General features: G+C 51.3%; 1 protein-coding gene across 6 annotated transcripts in view; it reads left to right on the top strand.

Moving 5' to 3' along the window:
* NOS1 (nitric oxide synthase 1) overlaps positions 1-22,503 on the top strand; it is an 82,629-nt gene that overhangs the window by 42,672 nt on the left and 17,454 nt on the right. For all 6 annotated transcript variants that reach the window (XM_065033862.1, XM_021288185.2, XM_065033861.1 and 3 more), the window contains exons 3-17: positions 71-203; positions 5,374-5,511; positions 5,977-6,122; positions 6,756-6,918; positions 8,066-8,157; positions 8,396-8,537; positions 9,808-9,947; positions 10,385-10,559; positions 12,073-12,174; positions 12,951-13,145; positions 15,122-15,207; positions 18,278-18,422; positions 18,842-18,946; positions 19,122-19,180; positions 22,254-22,370. In XM_065033862.1, coding sequence (XP_064889934.1) covers positions 71-203; positions 5,374-5,511; positions 5,977-6,122; positions 6,756-6,918; positions 8,066-8,157; positions 8,396-8,537; positions 9,808-9,947; positions 10,385-10,559; positions 12,073-12,174; positions 12,951-13,145; positions 15,122-15,207; positions 18,278-18,422; positions 18,842-18,946; positions 19,122-19,180; positions 22,254-22,370 — 1,938 coding nt within the window. The remainder of the gene's footprint in view (positions 1-70; positions 204-5,373; positions 5,512-5,976; positions 6,123-6,755; positions 6,919-8,065; positions 8,158-8,395; positions 8,538-9,807; positions 9,948-10,384; positions 10,560-12,072; positions 12,175-12,950; positions 13,146-15,121; positions 15,208-18,277; positions 18,423-18,841; positions 18,947-19,121; positions 19,181-22,253; positions 22,371-22,503) is intronic.

Genomic DNA, 22,503 nt, shown 5'->3' with positions numbered 1-22,503 from the left:
GATGTGGGACCTGGTCCCACCACCCAGCCACCCCCCAGCCCGCTCACCCAAATTGTTTTTAACCCTTTAGTTTCAGGGAAGGGGAAAACAAGCCACAGAAAGCCTTACCAGCCCGGATGGAGAATGACCGTGTCCTCGGTGACCTGTGGGGGAAGAGCAACGTGCCCATGGTCCTGAACAACCCCTACTCTGAAGCGGACCAGGTAGGAGCCCATGTCTTGTGCTGCCTTGGGTGGGAAGGGGCTTTGGGGGACATGACCCATCCTGGTGGGTTCTCACACCATGAAGAACCTGCAAGAACTACCCTGAAGACCTTTGATCCCAAGAGGTAATGGGGCGTATAGCCCATTTGGTCCAGAAGCTGAATTCCCCGTGGTTCGGGCAGGTTGTAGGTCATTGGAGAACGATGCTTGTCACCCAAGGGGCCAGAACGGGACGGGAGCACAGCCAGGAACCAGGACTATGAAACCTCCCTTGGGATCGTTGTCCCTTTTTGTGGCAAAAAGCTGAGTTGCATCGTTAAGTTCTTCTAGATTTATATGACGGTAATTCAATAGAGCACTTCAGATAATATGTTGTACGGTGCCTTTTCATCTCCTCACGCTCTACAGACATAAATTCTCAGGCTCCCTTGCCAAAAGTGGATTAAGTCCACCTAGTACCAAAGCCAGAGATGTAAGGCAGACCCTGGCGGGGAGGAAAGATCACCCTGGGGAAAACATGACGTGCGTGTGCACCGACGAGCCTGTTCAGGCATACGTATCTCCCTGATGGGATTAACCAGGAGCAGGGCAGGACACGGGGGACCAGTCTGGGGACTGTCTGGTCCCCTTGTCCCACTATATTTCTCCAGATGACATAGTGAGGACTGTTTTCCAGAAAAGTGATTAAATAGTTGTATGAAGAATTTGGAGAAAATCAGTATTTCCTCAGCTCGGGAATGTCCTTAAGTGCAGACCACCCCAGGGTGGGTGTCACTCGTGATGTGGCTGCCCCCAGATGTTGACTGTGACCTTGATACCCAGCAGTGTCCAGCATCACCTCCCAGGCCACAGCTCTGCCAGGGGATGTTTTCCCATTTCATGGGCATTTTGCAAGATGCAGAGCCAGAAGCAAGGGGTGAGGTCACACAAGGTGATGTGGTCCCTTCATGCCCATGGAGGTGACATGGTCTTGGCTCCGGTGGCTTAACTCTTAACTCCTGGGACTCCTGAGCAGAACGATGCCTGTGTGCATGTTTTCAGCACGCAGTGTTGGAGGCTCATGGGACACACAACACCCACTGTGCGGGTGCTGATGCACACACGGGGTGGCTGAGAAGCTCCTGACCAGGTTTTAACCAACGTGGTTGGGTGCTTAGATGTAGTTGGGAACGATTTCCACCCTCCTCTCGCCTGGCTGCAGCTCAGCACAGACAACCTAATGCTGGGTATCGGCACCCCGGGCATGCCCATGTCGCACCACACGGTTAATTCGCTGTGGCAGGTATCATGAGCCCAAGGACAGGTCACAGCTCCGGTCCCTTTGCCACAGCTCTGGAAAGATGCTGTCCCTGCCTCCTTTGCTAAGCTCATTGCAAGTACATGTCTGTCTACAAGCACTTTATAACCTTCAGTGTTCAGAGCTTAATTTTTTGCTGTGTTAAGGCTGCCAAAATCCCCAGTCTTAAGCTGATATTAAACTCTTTATTTTTTTTTTTTCTTTTTCACTAGATATGCAGCTTTCTTTTGATCCTTCTTATCCCCAGACTGGTATGCCTGCTCTTCTGGAGGCAGTTTGGTTTTCCCCCATGCTCCCTGCAGCCGTTCCCCAGGCTGTCAAGCAACCAAACTTCTTGCAAGCTGCAATAAATACTGTTAACAAGGGGCAAGTCAAGACAAGTGCGAGCTTTCTATAAACATTGTTCTTTAAAGCAGGATTTGGTGGATTCACTTGCCCAGGTGGGGAATTCTCACTGAGGCTCGTAATAAGGTGCTAAAAGACCAGTTAGTCATTGATCCTTACCCCTCTTTTTTTTTGCAAAATCAGGCAGTGTGTTTCGCTTGTTCACCGGGACCCCAATCCCCAGACCCTAAACCTGACCCACAGAAAGTTGCTATGTCTGCCCCAGCCCAGATCCTATGCAAGTTGCATTTCAGTCCATACAGGTGGATTTGTCAGGGGGTCCAGGGTAACCAGTGGATTTTGCATCCGTGTAGCTACCAGGGAGAGTCATATGAGCTCTGCACTTGTAAGAATGATTTACAGCTTTATAAAAGCGAAAAACACTTTTTCAGCTAGAAGGGTTAATGCAGTCTGGAAGGAAATGCCAGAATGCCAATACATCCACAACCAGGGCTAATGCTGCAGACCTCGTCCTCCCACTGTCACAGGGTGACATACGCCACGGTCACGGGGACCCCTGCCACCCAGCTGGGATGCGGGTGGAAAGCTGAGGAGCCATTGAGCCCCCTGGGGTCCGCAGCACGGGAGATGCTCCCCGCCATCCCGGGGCTGGGCACATTTCTGCCCGGCGTCTGTGCGAGCCGCAGACAGCTCGCAAGCTGCAGCCTGACGATAAGTGCCAACGCGCTCCCTTGGAAAAGATGTTTGCATAATGCATGTGCGCCCCGACCGCTACGTTCGTCTCTCCATTTGTCCCACTCTTGAGTCACTAATATCACAGCTGCCTAATTAAAGCATGAAAGGATCTCACGCAACCTCCCTGACAGAAGCAGGGGTAATATTTGGCTTCAGCTGCGCTGCACAGGAAAGGCATCCACACACACACACAAAGCTCTTTCCCAGTTTCTGCGGGGTGTTGCTCTCTCCACAGCTGCTGTTAGATCTGGCACACCGCTTTCTTGTAGGTGGTGTCACCTTGGCTGCTCCAACCCTGATGGCATCCCAGGAATTCGTTGTGTCTCTGCACTGTGACCCTTTTTCAGCAAAGATTCAAACCCTGCTAGTTCTGCAGGGAAAATACAGAAAGGAAAGGGAGAAGCTTTGAGAGAGGTTGAAGGTAGAACACCTGTAGGCAGAGGTTAAGCAACTGATGTCCACCAGCTTGGACCATGAGCTTGCTTGCTCTAAAGATGGGGTCATTGCTAGATCTGGATTCATAACATGCTCTTGGGCCAGATCTGCTCTTGCAAGATGTGGTTTAGCAACACATCTCCTAAGCTGCACCAAAGCCCCATCAGCAAATTAAAACTAAATCAGAATAAAAAACTGGTGCTGGATACATCCAACACACTCTGCTTGGTGACTGCTGGCTGGCAGGTGGAGGTACAGGTGAGGGTTGGTTTTGTTTGCATTTTTGAGCAGCAGTTTGCAGTTATATTTTACCAGTCTCATGGAGCTGCTCTGAGCAATCACGTTCAGGAGAAAAGTGGCAAATTATCCCCTTCCATCCTAAGGGTGGCCCATGTTGGTTCAGAGAGCACAGGATGCTGTTGGTGCCTCAGGAATGGTTTAATTCTCGTAAAAGGGTAAAGCAAGCAGAATTAAATGACCAGGAACTTCCAGTGCCATAATTCAGGTCAGATTCCCCAAAACAAAAAACAAAACCCACTTAAAAATAATGCTGTTCCAGGACTACATCTAGGAGGTCCTTTTTTATTTCCTACTGGTTTTCAGCTCTGTATGAAGTCTTATATTTGTTTTCTGCAGTCTGGAAAGGAGAAGCTGAGATCCACTGTGTGGTCATTTGGCTCCAGAGACTTCAAAGCACTCCTTGGGAAGATCACAGGACTTGTGACAGGAGGAATGTCACAGTGACCCATGACAGCACAGCCTGTGGTGTGCAGAGAGTGGTTTTTGGAAACTGTGAGGACCAAAGAGGGTCCTACAAAGGGGTCACATTATAAACCTCTCCCACTCCATCCTCTCTGTTCCCAGCATCTGTTTTAGCGTGTGATGTTACACTGTGAGCCTCAGGCTGCTTGACAGCAAAATCTCTGTTTTCCGGGGTAAAAAAGTGTGGAGTATATGGTAAAAACAAGGACTGGGCAAAAAATGTGGCCAACATTGCCACCAGAGCAATGGAGCAGTGCCTGGAGGGGCATCAGTCTTGCAATTAATCAGGCATCAATCTCCCTCTGCTTCAGAAAAACAAAGAACTAGTTAGATCTGGAGCCTCATCTGCTTTTGTCATCCTTGTGGCCCCTGTTGCTTTCCCCCCCGGGTTTGCTCATTAGCAAAAGTGCTTGTTCTGGAACAAGACCTTCTTCTACTGTTTGCTGGTTCTTCTTCAGTTGGTTCTTTGGGCTGCAATGCTGGATTTGTGCTGCAGCTGGGACGTGAGCCCAGAACCACCAAAAAGCAGAGTGAGACACTGCACAGCTCTGCTGAAGTCGGTGCCATCTTTAAAAAACCTTGCAGGTGGATTAGAAAGGGACATGAGCTCCAGGATTCATGTAGGAAGACCGTATCAAAAGTTGGTCCAAGCCCAGATTTTCTTTGCAGAGCTGTAAGCCTCTAAGTGATGGAGGCTTTGACTGGACGCTCTGGTATGGGATCAAGTCTCCCCTCGAAACCTGCAGCAACACTGTAGTGATTGCGGTGACTAATTCCACCCTACTGTAGCATCTGATTCTAAAAGAATTGTCTCTGCTTCCCAGTACCACCGCAGATCTCGCTGTCCCCTGACATGCTGGCAGACACTAATTGCTCTTTAAGTGCTTGGGGTAAATAAGGGTCACAGTAGAAATACAAGATACTATCTGAAAATGTGCAAACACAAGCTCTTGCAGCCAGCTCTTCTCCTGACAAGCTCTCTACTGGCTGCGCCTCCTCTTTACGCTGGCTTATAACTCAAGATGTGCTGGATGAGCACATTGATGCAGAGATTCAGAGCTGAGATTAAAGTACCCAACTATGCATAATTCAGCAACCCTCCTACCTGCATAATTTATCCATCCTTATTCCTACAATCTTGCAGCATTGATATCAAAGGAGATGTGCTGTTGGCTTGCTCAGAGGAATGATGGGCTGTTAGGTCTATCTCACAGTGCTCGTATTAGTGAGGCAGAGTTTGGCACGTGTAAAATCTGAGCAGGTGAAGCTCCTTAAAAAATAATCTAATACATTTTAGAGAGGTAAGTCTTCCACTGGGAAACTTGAACATGATGTTCTCCTAAGTAATTTCTCTGGTTTTTAACTCTCAGTCTACAGGTTTGGCTCTTCTGTAAACAGAGGCGACTTCTCAGTTGCATTGAGAGTTGGTCGCTCCATTGTAGGATGCCAATATTTGGATCATATACCTTGTCTCAACATATTATCAGTAGGATTTAAGCACAGGCATCCACTAATACAAGATGCTGCTTGTTGTTTTGTGACCTTTTTCCTGCATCTCATTAATGAATATTAACCTTGTGCCTGGTTCTTGTCCAGCCACCACCATCTGGGCGGCAGTCCCCGACTAAGAACACGGTGAATGGAAGTCCTTCCAAATGCCCGCGGTTTTTCAAAATCAAGAACTGGGAGACAGGCTCCGTGCTTCACGACACGCTGCACCTCAAGACAGCGATGGTGAGTAGACTTGATAGGTCTGGCCAAAAGCTGTCTGAGCACAATGGAGTGGATCACACGGTGTTTCCAAGGTGGCGTCACCTGGGAATGCAGAACTGGATGATTTCAGGCCAGGCTTCTTGTCTCTGGTGGTGGCTGAATTTCAAATATCTGGTGCAATAAGCTGGGTGAGAGGGGAGCCCATCTGGGATAAATCAGGAAAAGCACATGACTTCATGCCAAGCTGGGGCAAGAATATCATGAGCCCCAATTGTCCGTATCAGGGGGGACAAGAGATGACAGCACACGCCTGAGCTGTCTTACATGTTACCCATAGGTGTGAAAACAGCTAAGCTGGAAATATCCTTGTTTCTCAAAGATGCCACTGACTTCTGCTTGGCTAATCGTTGACTTCCCCCGCCCAGCTCAAGTAACCAAAAGCACTGCAGTAACCCAAGACACGTGTGTCTCCTTCTGTCTCCTCAGTCCACCGCATGCACCGAGCAGATATGCATGGGCTCAGTAATGACCCCCAGCCAGCATGTCCGCAAGCCAGAAGATACCAGGACAAAAGAAGAGGTGCTCCTCTTGGCTAAGGACTTCATTGACCAGTACTACTCCTCCATAAAGAGGTAAGTATTGGCTGGAGAAGGTCGCAGGCCCTGGCTGCTGCTTATGCTGAAATGTTGTAGGAGATGTTGAGGAGGATGTAGCATGGAGGGTGTTGGTCTTCTCCCAGGTAGCAAGTGATAGGATGATAGGAAATGGCCATAAGTTGTGCCAGGAGAGGTTGAGGTTGGATCTGGGGAACAATTTCTTCCCCAAAGGGCTGTGGGGCATTGGAACAGGCTGCCCAGGGCAGTGCTGGAGTCACCATCCCTGGAGGGCTGGACAGACGGACATGAGGTTCTCAGGACATGGGGCAGTGCTAGGGGTGGGGGAACAGTTGGACTCCATGATCTTGAGGGTCAATTCCAACCAAAATGATTCTCTGATTCTATGACCCATATGATCTGATCTTTCACACCGGCGAGTCAAAGCAGGGTGAGCCTGTGCTCCTCCACATTCAGCTGCTTCTTCAGGAGAGTTTCATTCCCAGCATTTTTTATGTACCTCTGTGCAAATTCCTGACCTCTCCCATTTGTGTTTCGTCATCTCTTCTGTGCTCAAGAAAGAAAGAACTCGTGCCCAGGTGTAAGCAGCAGGATTCCCTGCCCTCCGCCTGGGTTGCTGACTGACACCTCCTCTGTTCCCCACACATGCAGATCTGGCTCCAAAGCCCACATGGAAAGGCTGGAGGAAGTGACCAAGGAGATTGAAGCCACTGACACCTACCAGCTGCGGGACACAGAGCTGATCTACGGAGCCAAGCACGCCTGGAGAAACGCAGCCCGCTGCGTGGGCAGGATCCAGTGGTCCAAGCTGCAGGTGAGCACCAGCACAGCTGGCAGGTTGCCTGGCCAAGGATGCATTGAAGTTCTAGAGGAGCAAATCTTGCTCTTCCAATACCCGGGAAGCCCAGCAGAGGTATGGTTGGGGCTGTTCAGGAGGCATCAGGTACCTTCTCCTTGACAGCTTGGGGGGTGCACAGGCTGGGGAGTCTGGAAAAGCAGCTGTGGGGTTGGTGTAGCTGCAGTGTCTGTGTCTGAAATGGGGCCAACTAGAATGTGACGCTCTGGAGATTTTCCAAAATCAGATACTGCTCCAATATTTTACATGCTGCTTCCAAAACTGTTGTTCTGCCTGAAGAGAGGCAGCAGGACACACTCATCCTTGGTACAGAGATGTGACGGCAGGAGAAGCTTTGGCTCAGTGCCCTTCTGAGTAGCTGGAAGCATAAGGTAGGATCTAAATTGGTGATCTCTGATGGAATCCCTTGGTATGGAGATGATGCCTCTCTCTGTAATCTGGAGTAGAGCTCAGGTTCTGCTGAGCAGTTCTTGTGGCTGCTTCACACAGGGTTTGGTACTGCCTGGGGCTGGGAGGCTGGGTCTCCTTCACTCCCAGTGCAGCCTTCAGTTCTTCTCTTCCACTGTTTGTTTTGGCATATCTGAACCCTGGGAGGAGCCATTTCTGCAAGAAGTTGCCTTCAAGCCTCCTGTTGACCCTCTTTCTTGGTTTCCCCATCCTTTTGTAGATGTCCTATTCCTGGAAACACTCAAGGTCAGGTTGGACAGGGCTTGTCTTTTGGTTGAAGATGTCCCTGCTCGTGGCAGGGGGTTGGACTAGATGACCTTTGAAGGACCCTTCCAACCCAAACTCATCCTCTCAGTGGATCTCAAACCTGACTGAGCTTCAAGTATTGGTCTACAAGAGACGAAGAGCAGAAACCAGAACTGTTGGTGGATAAGTCAGGAAGAGCAGCAGGTTGAGAGCACTGCACTGAGGAGGTTTTGCTGGAGCAGCAGATGACTCACCTCTCTAAAGCAGAAGGGGCAGCTGGATTAGATATCCATGTATTGTAAAAACAGAGAAAGCCTCTAGGGCTTTCCCTGTGCTGTGTTTCTTCTGCTTGACTCTGCCCTAGGAGCTGGAGCATCTTGTAGCATTACCACAATTACTTCCACTCTTTCAGGTGTTCGATGCCCGGGACTGCACCACAGCCCATGGGATGTTCAATTATATCTGCAACCACATCAAATACGCCACCAACAAAGGCAACCTCAGGTGAGCCACCAGGGTTTATATCCGAAGGACTCTGTATGTGTGGGAACCCAGCTCTGGGCCTTGCTGACATTGTCTAAGGAGATGGTTGTAGCCAGTACCTGCCCCAGGGATCGTTAAAGGGACCTGCTATCAGGGGAAGGTGTCGCGGTGGTCCCAGTATTTCTCTTTGCTCTGATGACCCTTGTCCTGTGCCATTGCAATGTCCTCAGCATTCACCAGCCCTACCTCTTCCTTCCAGATCTGCTATCACCATCTTCCCACAGCGGACGGACAGCAAGCATGATTTCCGCATCTGGAACGCCCAGCTCATCCGCTACGCCGGCTACAAACAGCCTGACGGCACCATCCTGGGAGACCCTGCGAACGTGGAGCTGACGGAGGTACCAGCTGAAGCACCTTCCTGGGCACCATGGGCATGGGGCTGGTGGGGTGTGGAGAAGGTCTGACCAAGCTGAGAGAGTTGGGGTGTTCAGCCTGGAGAAGTTCCAGAGAGACCTTATTGTGTCCTTTCTGTACTTAAAAGGGATCAATGAGAAAGATGGGGACAAACTTTTGAGCAGGGCCTGTTGCGATAGGACAAGGGGTGATGGTTTTAAACTAAAGGAGGGAGATTCAGGCTGGACATGAGGAAGAAATTGTTGCCCCTGAGGGTGGTGAGAGCCTGGCCCAGGTTGGCCAGAGAGGTGCTGGATGAACCATCCCTGGAGACATCCCAGGCCAGGCTGGACGGGGCTCTGAGCAACCTGAGCTGGTGAAGATGCCCCTGCTCATGGCAGAGGTTGGATGGATGACCTTGGAAGGTCCCTTCAACCCAAACCATTCTGTGATTCTACGATTCTGTGACCATCCCAGGAGTGAGGAACATGCTGGGCCAAGCAGGGTTTATCACACCTACTGAAGCACCACGAAGTGGGGCTGGATTTGTCTCACCTTTGGATATTTTCCCAGGAATAAAAGCTGTTTCCAGGTGTGCACAGTTGGCCATAGCTGCACTGAAAGACTCCTTTTGCTTTTTGCTGAGAAGGGATTGGATGGTGGTGCTGATAGAGGAGGACATGTGTGCCCACTGCTGACCTGGGCCATTGAGCATCAGGAATGAGATTTGCCTTTTGCCTCGTGGCGCTGCACACAGAGCACCAGTGCTCTGATCAGCTCTTTCCAAACTCCCCTGTTTTTCTTACCCGTTTTCTCCTTCACCATGATGGGCACAAATAGGGTAAACAGCTTTTTCAGAGCTGTGATCCTACCTGGGGATCAGTTCGGCTGCCCAGGGCAGTGGTGGAGTCACCATCCCTGGAAGGGTCTAAAAGACGTAGAGATGAGGTACTTAGAGACATGGTTTAGAGGTGGACTTGACAGTGCTGGGCTAATAGTTGGACACAATGATCTGAAAGGTCTTTTCCAATCAAAATGATTCTATGATTCTAGGTTCATTTTCAGCCCGTATACCCCTCACATGGTCCTGGCTTGACTGTGACAGGCAGCCCTGTGTTGTAGATCCCTTGGATGGAAGTTATCACTTGGCTGTAAGGGCTGAGCAAAGATGCTGTTAGAAGCCACTGCTCAGTGCTGTGCAACTACCTGCCCAGAATGCTTGAAGAGCAGATGATTTGCTGGGATGTCTAAACCCCACACTTGTTTTGCTTGTAGATCTGCATTCAGCAAGGCTGGAAGGCTCCGTACGGGCGCTTCGATGTCCTGCCTCTGCTCCTCCAAGCCAACGGCAATGACCCAGAGCTCTTTGAGATCCCTCCAGAGCTTGTGCTGGAAGTGCCCATCCGGCATCCCAAGTAAGTCAGAATAAGCCCTAAAACTGCCGGAGGGGATCAGCGGGACTCAGCTCCTCTGGTTTTACACTAAGTCACCTCATGTCCTTGGCTTTTCTTTGCTGTGGTTTGGGTGCTTTAGTCAAGACCCTCTTTCAGTTCTTCCCCCATCTCTGATACAAATTTGGCAGAGCCTGGAGGTGGAAAAAAGTCACGTCCTTTGTCTCAGGGATGTTTTTCCTTTCCTTGAAGTCTCTCAGAACTTAGGCCACTCTGTACCACACCTGATCTATTGATTTTTCCCCATAAACAGCCCCTGAGGGAGATGTTGCCTCCAGGAACTACTCTGCTCACATGTCCCTCAGCCTGGTGGCTGGTAGCAAAGTAACGTCCTCCATTCCCCTGCCTGCATTGGCCAGGGGAGGTCTAGCTGGTCACCTCACCCTCTCGTGTCCCGGCAGGTTTGAATGGTTTAAGGACCTGGGCCTGAAGTGGTACGGTCTGCCAGCAGTTTCCAACATGCTCCTTGAGATCGGCGGCTTGGAGTTTTCCGCCTGCCCCTTCAGCGGCTGGTACATGGGCACAGAAATTGGGGTCCGGGACTACTGTGACAACTCTCGCTACAACATACTGGAGGTAATTCCCCTCCTTGAGGGTGCCAGGAGCTCCTAAGGGGCCGCAGGTGTGTGTGAAGGTACTGGGGAGCAGGCAGGACACTGGCAGAGTGTTGCCTTGAGTGGGAGAGTGCAGGATATCCAAGTGTCTCTAAGACAGGGTGGTTCCATTCTCCTGGAGCCACATGGCCAGGGTGTGATGTGCTGGCAAGTTTCTTTGTGTCCCATGGGGCCAGCTGGTATCTAACACAGCGAGTGTGATGTCTATTGAGCTCCCCATAGGATTCTCAAAGCATCTTATGGCTCAGCGGGTCATGTGCTTGACTGAGGTCAAGTGCTAAGATGTGGTGAGACTGAGAGGTGGCTGAGACACTTGGGACACTTGAGCCCACAGGGTCCCCCTGGAGTGCTCTCCCATGGCTCAGGGACTCCCCGCACTTGGGGACACAGTGAGTCAGGACAAAGCCAGGTCATGGGGAGGTGTTGGTGCAGGGGATCTGCACCCATCAAGGGAGATCTTCTGCTCTGCCAAGGGACATGTTGTGCTATGTGGAGGAGCTGCGTCCCTACCCAGGTGCCTGAAAACCAGAGGGTGAGAGTGAGTGTCTGTGCGTGTATGTGCCTATCTGTGGTAGCATCTGGGGGAAGGTCTCCAAGTAGAAGAAACGGGCTGAGAAAGAACAGAGTTTAGGAGCAGCGGGAGGTCTGGCATGGGAAGGGGTGCAAGGGTCTGTTCTTCCCAGCACATGGATCAGCAGCCTCACATCCTGGGGGCAGTTTTGGGCCCAGAAAGCCCTTGAGGAGCTGGAGCGAGTTGAGAAAAGGGAATGGAGCTGGTGGGGGGCTGGTGCACAAGTGTGATGGGAGCGGCTGAGGGACCAGGGGGGTTCAGCTGGAGAACAGGAGCTGAGGGGAGACCACCTGATCTCTGACCTGCCTGAAAGGAGCTTGGAGCCAGGGGGGGTCGGGCTCTGCTCCCCAGGAACAAGCGCCAGGAGCAGAGGAAACAGCCTCAAGTTGCGCCAGGGGAGGTTGAGGTTGGATGTGGGGAACAATTTCTTCCCCAAAGGGCTGTTGGGCATTGGAACAGGCTGCCCAGGGCAGTGCTGGAGTCACCATCCCTGGAGGGTTGGACAGACGGACATGAGGTTCTCAGGACATGGGGCGGTGCCAGGGGTGGGGGGACAGTTGAATTTGATGATCTTGAGGGTCTCTCCCGACAACTATGATTCTATGATTTCTACTCTCAGAAAGAGAAACTGCTCTTGAGGACCCTTTTCAGCAGCATTTAGTCATCTTCCTGTGCCTGGGGGAGAAAGGGAGACCAAACTGGCCCTGCCTCTGTCAAGGAGAGGAAAGAGCAGGACCACATCTCTCGAAGGAAGGGAAAACATCAGTCAGTTGTGCTGCCCTGCCCTGCAGGTGCCTTGTGTCAGCCTGGGTCCCTCCTTTGGGTTCCTCTCCCCGGGCAGAGATCTTCAGTCCTTGGTTCTTGGCCATTACATGTGTTCGCTTTCTACCGTATTTTGTTACAGCAAGTGGCCAAGAAAATGAATCTGGATATGAGGAAAACCTCCTCGCTGTGGAAGGATCAGGCCCTGGTGGAGATCAACATTGCTGTGCTGTACAGCTTCCAGGTACCTGCATAGTAAGACTCTGTTGTGCTTGGGTCAGGCTTGAGGGATGCAAGGACTGGATGGAATGAGTATGGAGACATCTGCCCAAGGACAATGGCAGCAGCTGCTACACTCAACTGAAACTGGGCTGCATCCTCCTAGTTTTGGGTCATTCCGGGAGCCTGCAGTGAAATTTAATAATCTCTGTGCCCTGGATGTTGTGAAGCCATCACTACAAGCGCCTGAGCTCTGCTGGTCCAGAGGGAGTGTCCCAAGGGGGCGAGACCGAGCCCTTCTGTCCCATCCATGAGGCAAGAATCGGCCCAGGTTCTCGACCCACCTGCACTTAAAGTTTGAGTAGCAGAACTCGTCCTTGGCAACACAACTGTAAAGGGTGGGAGTTCTTCCCAGAGATGGCTCAGAGCTGGTCCTGGAGTTGTGCAAGCCATGAAAGAGTTCCCCAAGGGGCTGAGCAAGGCGTGCTCCATCCCGTCCACGCCATCGTAGTCTTTGCTTGGCCCATGACAAATAACAGGAAAAACAGCCATCCCATAGCATATCTACTCATGAAAGACAAGGGCAGCATCTCAACCCTGGAAAATGGCATTGCTCAGTGACTGTGCTCCTTCAGAAGACAAGGGTCAGCAGTCAGCGTCATCTCCAAAGGCACAGTCCTGTAAGACTACAAGAATGTGGCATATTTGGGTCAAACAACTGCAAATATAGAATTTTGGCTTTCACTTTCTGGGGAGTATTAACCCACAGTTGTTGGCTCTGCTCTCTTCTCCCTCCAACAGAGTGACAAGGTGACCATTGTGGATCACCACTCAGCCACCGAGTCCTTTATCAAGCACATGGAGAACGAGTACCGATGCCGTGGAGGTTGTCCTGCCGACTGGGTGTGGATTGTCCCACCGATGTCTGGCAGCATCACCCCAGTTTTCCATCAGGAAATGCTCAACTACCGTCTCACACCCTCCTTTGAGTACCAGGTACATTCTAGCAGTGCTGGGTGCCCAGAGGTAGAGCCAAGAGCAGGGTGGGAGCGGGAGGTCAGGATACACAGGAAGGGGAGGGACATCACGGAGCACAAGTGTGCTGGGGAGCAGCTGAGGGAGCTCGGGTGGTTTATTCTGGAGAACAGGAGCTGAGGGAGACCTTCTCACTCTCTGCAACTGCCTGAAAGGAGGTTGGAGCATGGAAGGTGTTGGTCTCTTCTCCCGAGTAGCAAGTGATAAGGCGAGAGGAAACGGCCTCAAGTTGCACCAGGGGAGATTGAGGTTGGATGTTGGGAACAATTTCTTCCCCAAAGAGCTGTTGGGTATTGGAACAGGCTGCCCAGAGCAGTGCTGGAGTCACCATCCCTGGAGGGTTGGACAGACGGAGATGAGGTTCTCAGGACATGGGGCAGTGCCAGGGGTGGGTTATGGTCGGACTCGATGATCTTGAGGGGCTTTTCCAACCAAAATGATTCTGTGATTCTATCATCTAATCCCATCAACACGCTGCCTTCAAGGCAATAAAGGCCATATACAAGCCTAATTGGTGTTTCCCCCTTCTGTGGGGTAATAACCCCCTGGATGTTGTACTGTTTCCCAGGACCATGGCTTCTTGCCCCTCCGTGGGGACATGGGATGCCTGAGGCCCCAGCTTTTAACCTTGGAAGCAGAATTAACCAGGTCCCCCTCCCTTTGGAAGCACCTAATTTTGCATTTTGATGGCTTGGTGAGGATATGAGCTGGTGGTCACCCTATCCTTCCCCTCTCCAGCCTGCTGGTTTGAGTGGATGGCTCCTGCCAGCTTGGGGATCCAACAGTTTGATGGGGGGACTCCTGCTCAGCAGGCCAAGCAGCGACTTTTCAGTGCTGGTGTTGGAGTATTTAACACTTCAAACCATGAGAAAAACAGCTCTAAGCAAACACATCCTCATTAGCCAACCATCCCTGCTCCGGTGGTTTTCACACAATGTGACCTTTAGTCAAGAGCCCTTAAGCAACAATCACAAACCAGGAGCAGCCTGTTCATTTCTAGAACCAACCCACCAGGAGCCCCGATGGTTCCTGGCCCTGATTACAGACAGATGCCTGCCAGGGCACTGAATTAGCTCCTGTGTGCTTGTTCCTCACTTCAGCTGCCTCTCTTTCCCGCAGGGAATAAAAAAACTGTGGGTTGGGGAGAGGGAAAGATGTGTTTTTATTGCTTCCTCCCTTCTGGCATTGCCTGCTTTCTTTTTGCCTGTGGCACATTAATGCGCATCTCAGAGGTGAGAAAGCATTTGGCCAGATGCTGTTACAAGCCAGCAAGGTTTTATTACAGAGTTGAGAGAAGGGAACGGAGCTGGTGAGGGGCTGGAGCACAAGTGTGATGGGAGCAGCTGAGGGACCTGTGGGGTTCAGCTGGAGAACAGGAGCTGAGGGGAGACCTTCTGATCTCTGACCTGCCTGAAAGAAGCTTGGAGCCAGGGGGGGTCGGGCTCTGCTCCCCAGGAACAAGCGCCAGGAGCAGAGGAAACGGCCTCAAGTTGCGCCAGGGGAAGTTGAGGTTGGATGTGGGGAACAATTTCTTCCCCAAAGGGCTGTGGGGCATTGGAACAGGCTGCCCAGGGCAGTGCTGGAGTCACCATCCCTGGAGGGTTGGACAGACGGAGATGAGGTTCTCAGGGACATGGGGCAGTGCCAGGGCTCGAGGAATGATTTGACTCGATGAGCTTGAGGGTCTCTCCAACCAAAACGATTCTGTGGTTCTATAATTCTATTGTATTGCCATTTTTTCTGTGCATACTCCATTGCCCAGCTTCCCCAAGAAACCCATGGGTCTCATAGACCAGGGACCTATAGAGAAGATGCAGAAGAGGCCAGCTAGTCCTCCCCTTCATGACTTGAGGAATTCAACACTACGTGCTGCCATAGGGCATTTCTCAAAGCTCTGAGCAAAGCCCATCAGCTGCTGCTGCTGTTTTCTCTCCTAGCCGGACCCTTGGAACACCCACGTCTGGAAAGGGGTCAATGGAACACCCACCAAGAAGAGGGCCATTGGCTTTAAGAAGTTAGCAAAGTAAGCACCAGTGGGCTCTGAAAAGCTGTGAAGGTTTTGGGGCTGGTCCTGCTTTTGGGCAGTTGGGTTGTTTGACGGTGCTGCCGTACGGATGTGTGCAAACTGGTGGGTTGTGAGCCTGGATCTCAGGCTACTGGAGGGTTTAGCCACCAAGAAGGACATTTGGAGAAACAGGCAGCCTTTTAAACACCTCATGAGACCACCAAAAGCTGTGCAACCAGGTGAATACTAGATGTTGCATATACTCTCTTCTCCCAAGCTGGTTCATTCTCCACTAATGTGGAGATGCTCATGAAGGGCTTTCTCACTTCTTTGGGGGTATATTGCCTGTTTCTCCTTTCACAGCCTCCAGGGACATCACCCACCACTGTCCAGGGCCATGCTGGCACCAGTGAGGTGAAAATCCTGTCCGTATTTTTCTCACTAACTCCTTAGCTACTTGAGGAGCACTTGTCTCCAGTGCGTGTCTAAACCTCCAAACACCCTCTTTGCAAGGAGCGGGGAGATGGGAATGAGGAATCTCCTGACAAGTAGCAGATGGATCAGGGCTGAACTCAGATTTGGACTTCACGGCCAGATGACCCCTAGTGATGGGGAGTCCCTCTCCCCACCAAATCTCCTAGGGCTGTAGGAATGGAGTTTAATTTGGACCTTTTGGCTGATCATGGCCCAAATGTCTCCCCCATGGGCCGTTGGCAGAGAGGTTCTTGTAGGAGCTGCTGGCTCCACAGCAGAGCCTTAGGCCAAGACTGGAAAGGTCCAGGTCTGCCTCAGTACCTGTGGCCAGACTGCCAGGTGGCCTTGTGCTGTTCACAGCATCTCCCCACGCTTCAGTTTCCCCAAGTCCCTGCCATCAGTTTGTTCCCACTCTTCAGCTGTCACCTCTTTTGAAGGTGTTTTCCATAGAGCATCCATAAACGTGATCGGATGTGCTCCTGGGGCTGACACCAGTGCCCAGGTCTGGGCTGCAGCCCGCGGCTGCTGGAGAGCATGGGAAGATTAATTGAGCCATTGAGTCAAGAGAAACAATGCTTTTAGTTGTGTGTGTGCGACTGATGAATGATTTTATAAAAACGTGAGCATGGCAGGTAATTAAAAAAACAACCCTATTGTCCCTGATGTAGAGGAGAGGAATTATTTTTGTAATTCACCATTAATCCAACCTGGATCTGAGCTAATCAGCTGAACAAGACACAGACCGAGCCCCGCAGCCCTGAGCGTCGTGCTTGGCACTGGTGGCAGCAGGATTTTGGTGCCTGTTCAGACAGGCTGTGCTGGTTCTGGCCAAATCTGAGCCTTCAAACCTGCAGTCCCTGCCCCTTCTCTCCCCTGGGGACAGGGTAAGCCTTGGGGACAGGCGGCACTACCGTCACATGAAAGCAAATGGGCAACTTCAACATGCAGAATGATGCTGAGGAGTGATTGTATAGGAGCAAATATAAATAATATAAAAGCTCCTGAGGCTGACTTTGGCATGAAGGGGAGCTGCCCGGAGGAGGCAGAACATACCAGCCTGGTGGGGTTTCTACCTCTTCTTTCCTCCTCTTTTGTTTTTGTGTCCCCCAAATGATTTCCTCCCTCCCGGCAGGAGGGGCAGGGGGAAGCTGGGCGTCTCTTCTCCTGCCAGTGTAACCAGTCCATCTCCATCTCCATTCCCCATAGCTCCTCTGAAGGGGTTGCTGGAGTCCTGCTGAACTTGATTGCCCAGGGTCTGATCACCCCACAGAAGTGAATCAAGCAACCCTTGTTCTTGCCAAGGCTGCAGAGATGCTTTGTGCTCTCTCAGCCACCCCAGAAACTGCCCCTTCCCTATTGCAACATATCAGGCTAAATCCAGACCCACCTTTCTGGTGGCTCTATATAAGGGTTTGATGGTCCAGTTAGAAAAGGTGAAGATATTCTGCACTTAGAAAAAATAATGTTGTGCTTATGAATGGCTCTAAAATAACAAATTTCCCACATTGGGTCTGGTGCCCCACTGTGCACCCCAAAGCTGGCTCGTGTCCCTCATCACTGTGCTCCCACTGATGATAGGATGAGAGGAAATGGCCTCAAGTTGCGCCAGGGGAGGTTGAGGTTGGATCTGGGGAACAATTTCTTCCCCAAAGGGCTGTGGGCATTGGAACAGGCTGCCCAGGGCAGTGCTGGAGTCACCATCCCTGGAGGGTTGGACAGACGGAGATGAGGTTCTCAGGGACATGGGGCAGTGCCAGGGGTGGGGGAGTGGTTGGACTTGATGATCTTGAGGGGCTCTTCCAACCAAAATGATTCAATGCCAACCTGGCAGCACTAGCATTGACGAGGAGCCAGTGTTTCTAGTGCTGCATCACCTTGGCCATTATTAGAGAGGCCGGCAACCTTTCTGGGCCCCTCTGCCCTCCTGTCAGAGCCCAGACGGCGGGGAAGACCAGAGCAAATGCTTCTAGTCACGATTGCAGACGCAGGAGGCAGCCGGCTAGACACAGCCCTGCGAACACTCAAATAAATGTGCAACCTCTCAGCCTCGGGAGGGCTGTTCCTCTGAGTCAAGTTCATAATGTCACCAGAGTGCAAATCAAAGGGACGACAGCCTGGTCTGACCTTCTCCTTGTCCTGGGGCTTCGTGTGTGATGTGTGGAGCCTAGGCGCTCCTGCTCGGCTCAGTCACCTCCCGCAGAATGGCAGCCAGGTAGGATTTAAAGACATGAAGAGATGGAGAGGCTGGTCTACAGCTTTGCCTTTGAGGTTATCTGGTCACTGAGTTCAGCAGCTGCTGCCTCTCATTCTTCTGCTTCTGTGTCCCTGCAGAAAGAGCACCTCTACACTTGGTTTAGCATTTTCCTCCCTACACCCGGGCAGATATTTCAGCTCTTTTTCAAGCCCCCCATCTCATCTTCCTCTCTGACAAGTCAAGACAGACAGACTCTTCCACAGCTTCCCTGTTTGGCACATAACAGGAAAAAAAAAATGATGCTGCAGTTTTTAAGGCAGAATGTTCATTTAATAATAAATAACACGATGTGACTAGTCTGGGCTAGAAGTGCCAACAAAGAAGCAAGGTATCTTATCAGGATTTATTCTTCCTTCTTAGGGCTGTGAAGTTCTCAGCCAAGCTCATGGGACAGGCCATGGCCAAGAGAGTCAAAGCGACCATCCTGTACGCCACAGAAACAGGGAAGTCGCAGGTCTATGCAAAAACGCTGTGTGAAATCTTCAAGCACGCTTTCGATGCCAAGGTATCGTACCGGCTCCCAGCCCCTGCAAAATAATGTGCGCATCTGGGCGGCCCAATGAGATACGTGGCTTTGGGAAAATACACGGATCGTGTGGAGCTTCCCAGCTGCCAAGGGGCTTCAGCACCTCTCAGGACTGGACATTGTGGGTCTGGATTGAAGCCTGCACAGGAATTTTTCCAGCTGATTTCCAGGTCCTGCAGGCTTTGTAGCATACGTATGTCTACTGCCTTTCAGATGGTAGCCCCATAGTTTGTCCGTGTTCCTTAAAGCTCTTGTTCTCATGCTCCCTGTGTGAAGATCTCTGTGAGGATACGCTGCTCCCATCTTCAGGTGGACTGGGGTCCATCCCTGGAGAGCGGCTGGGGGTAGATCTCCCCACCAAAGGCCTCTTGCTATAACAACATCTCTGTCGCTCCCAGGTCATGTCCATGGACGAATATGATATCGTGCACCTAGAGCATGAAACCATGGTCCTGGTGGTCACCAGCACCTTTGGCAATGGAGACCCACCTGAGAACGGAGAGGTAGGACAGGGCACAGGGGTGGGTGACTGATGTGGGGACATGGGCAGTGGGGAATGGCGAGGAACATCCTGGTTTTGCCCAGCCTGGACAGGAACATCCCAAGGCGTTGGTCACTGCTCTGGTTCCTCTAGATGTTGCCAGAACTGACAGCTTTTAAAAAATTTCTTCTCTGCAGAAATTTGGCTGCGCATTAATGGAGATGAAGAATCCCAACTCCAACCTGGAGGAGAGAAAGTAAGAGCACCCCAAACCCCTCTTCCTACAGCCAGGACAGCCTGCTCCTCTGCGTCCCTCTTCTTGGAAGGGAGTGTGAAATCCCCATATGGGCTTCAAGTTTGCAGAGGTCCAAGGGGTGGAACCTGCCCGGAGAACCAGGGAAGGGAGGAGATGGAGGTCCCAGGGAGGACAAAAGCACCAAGTCAGGCATGGCTGTGGATTCCAGCTTGTAATTCCCTGGGCTGGCATTGTAAACTTTCTCTTTTCAGCTGTAAGAGCCAGGCATCTATTTAAAAATATATATATACACACACATATATATATATGTAAAAAAAAAAAAAAAATATATATATATACATATATTAACATATATATATATAAAAGCAGGAATTCCCCCCAGATCATTGAATCCAAGAGCTGGGGCTGTCCAGGAGACACCCAAATAGTAAGATCTGGAGGTAGAAGGGAGATCCCAGCTATGTGGATGTAGGTGGGGTAAGGCTTGAGAACCAAATTTAACTTCTTGCATCATGTCATAATATTTCTAGGGAAAATAAGAACTGTGATAAATTCCAGCTGTGATGTCTGTAACACTGAGTCTGGAACTGGTACCTTGGAGACGGGGTCTAGGGTTTTAGAAAATCCCCCATTGGTGAAAGATGAACCTCGAGCATCTTGTTGCATGTCCTGAAGGCTGGGAAGTGAGGGCAGCTGGCAAAGTGTTAATCATTTGGGGCCTCCTCTTATTTTAGCTGTTAAATGCAATATATTTTGCTTAACTGGGACACTGCTCTGGAGTCTCTCCTGAGTTAATACAGTGATGCTCACAATTGGCAAAAGGCTGCTCCTTAATTAAGGAAGAATTAGCACTGGCCAGAGATGCTGTGCAATTTATACTGGGCACCGAAGCCCTAACTTTCTGCTCAAGTGGTGACAAACAGCGCTGGGCAGGGACCGATTTGTGCCTCTCTGCTGCTGGTGAAGCAGCAGCTCCAAAGTGATCTCCTGGCTGTGCAGCCAAGTCATCTGATGGATCCCGCAGGGCTCGCCAGCCAAAAACCCATTAGGTGTCTAATAGCCTTGTGCCTTAATGGGGACAGCTGACAAAACGGGATGTGCAGGCTGCCCGGGAGGTGTCTGGATGGAGAAAGGGGCATTTTGCACGTGGTTCTCACCCCAAGGTTCTTCTCTTTTTGGGGCTGGGTTGGGTGCGGAGGTGCCACCCATGGCAAGCCTGGCAGGTTTGAGGAGGACAAAAGCACCTGAGCTGGGTGCCGGCTGGGTCAGTCACCTCTGAATGGAATTTAAGGGACTGGCAGGAGTTTTTAAGAGCCGAGACTGCCTGTGGCTTGGTTACCTGACAGCAAAAATGGTCAGAGAGCTGGAAACAGCGACCTGCGAGGATGGATCAAAAGGGTGAGAGCTGTTTTATGTGAAGCAGAGGAGACAGAAATGCAGTGCAGTAGCACACTTCACATACAGCAAAGGTGACTGCAGAGGCGGAGGGAATAAATTACACCCCTTGCCCCCCCCTGGACAGGCCAAGAGGTCATGGCTCTGTATGGTAGGAAGAGATGCTGAAGTTAAGCATGAAAAAAAGCTTTTGCAATGAGAAAAGGCACCCTGGAGAAGATGTTCTAGGGAAGAGAAGCAGAGTCAGTCTGGTGGAAAGGTCTGGAGGGAGCAGCTCCTGCCCCTGCATCCCATGAGCTCCCAGCTCCATGTCCACCTGGGGATGCTGAGGGTGGCTGAGACCCCACAGTGTGGGGACTGGTGGCCTCTGGAAGCCACCATGTCTCAAGGAGCCTGCCAGGGCACTGCAGTTGTGGCTCTCCAATCATGGCCCAGTTGTATATTTGGTTCCTTGTGTCTTACAGCAAGGGTTTGCCACGTGTTTTCAGATGCATTCACAATCACAGAATAATCTGGGTGGAAAGGGCCCTTCCCAGCTCCCCCAGTGCCACCCCTGCCATGAGCAGGGACATCTTCACCAGCTCAGGTTGCTCAGAGCCCCGTCCAACCTGGTCTGGGATGTCTCCAGGGATGGTTCATCCACCACCTCTCTGGCCAACCTGGGCCAGGCTCTCACCACCCTCAGGGACAACAATTTCTTCCTCATGTCTGGCCTGAATGATCCTTCTGTATTTAAGGACCTGCTGTTGGGGCAGAGAGGAGGAGGCTCCGGAGCAGAGGAGGAGCACGGGGCTCTACGACCCGGGCAGATGTTTAGCTCAGGGGTTGTCTCCTCAACATGTCAGTGCTGGAGGATGCTGTGACTCATCCACACACCACTGCTGCGTTGCTCGGGCAGTATATTTAGAAACTCTTGTGTAGAGCAATTTTTGAAGATGGTTCAATACAGAAATACTTCTGCTGTTGTCAGATTTTTTTTCTCCCCTCCCTTTCCCCCTCCTCATCACCCCTGCTCTCACTCTGTGTTTTTTTTTACTTGCTATGAATGAAAAAACCTTCAGAATATCTGTTCAGACGTACACCCGTCCTTGTGTGCAGTCAGGGAAGGACAGGGAGAGCCAAAGGTCCTGCCACCTCTGCACCACTGGGGACAATGTGGTGGCCAACAGCTGAGGTGACAGGCAGACCCCATGTAGTAAACCATCTCCAGCTGGCGGGGTGCAACATATGGCCTCAAATTGCAGCAGGAGAGGTTGAGGTTGGATCTTGGGAACAATTTCTTCCCCAAAGGGCTGTGGGGCATTGGAACAGGCTGCCCAGGGCAGTGCTGGAGTCACCATCCCTGGAGGGTTGGACAGACGGACATGAGGTTCTCAGGACATGGGGCAGTGCCAGGGGTGGGGGCACGGTTGGACTTGATGATCTTGAGGGGCTTTTCCAACTTAAATGATTCTATGATTCTATATGGGCTGCTATGGCTTACCTCCAGGAGGGAGCACATTTCTCTGCTCCAGACACTGATCACAGTACCTGCTCATGAAATACTGAGCCCTGAGCTTAAGCCTGCTCTGATTTCATCTCCTCCGCAGCCTGGGAATCCCCTCCTGACATGCAGCCCGGAGGGACCCACGTGCACTTGGTCATCATGGTTAATACTTGATGCTGTTGCTGTTCACAGGAGCTACAAGGTTCGTTTCAACAGCGTTTCCTCTTACTCGGATGCACGGAAATCCTCAAGCGATGGCCCCGACTCTAGGGACAACTTCGAGAGCACAGGGCCCCTGGCTAATGTCAGGTAAATGGGTTGGGGCGGGAGGTGACAATTTCTTGCTGCAGAAGGGACAGAGCAGGAGCTGGTGCTGCACGGAGCCCATTTCTCCTACTGCAGCTCATTCTTTCCTAAAATATGACGTATTCTTGCCAGAAGC

Source organism: Columba livia, chromosome 17, assembly GCF_036013475.1.
Source record: "Columba livia isolate bColLiv1 breed racing homer chromosome 17, bColLiv1.pat.W.v2, whole genome shotgun sequence".
NCBI classification, from domain to species: domain Eukaryota; kingdom Metazoa; phylum Chordata; class Aves; order Columbiformes; family Columbidae; genus Columba; species Columba livia.
This window is presented reverse-complemented; position numbering and strand designations above follow the sequence as displayed.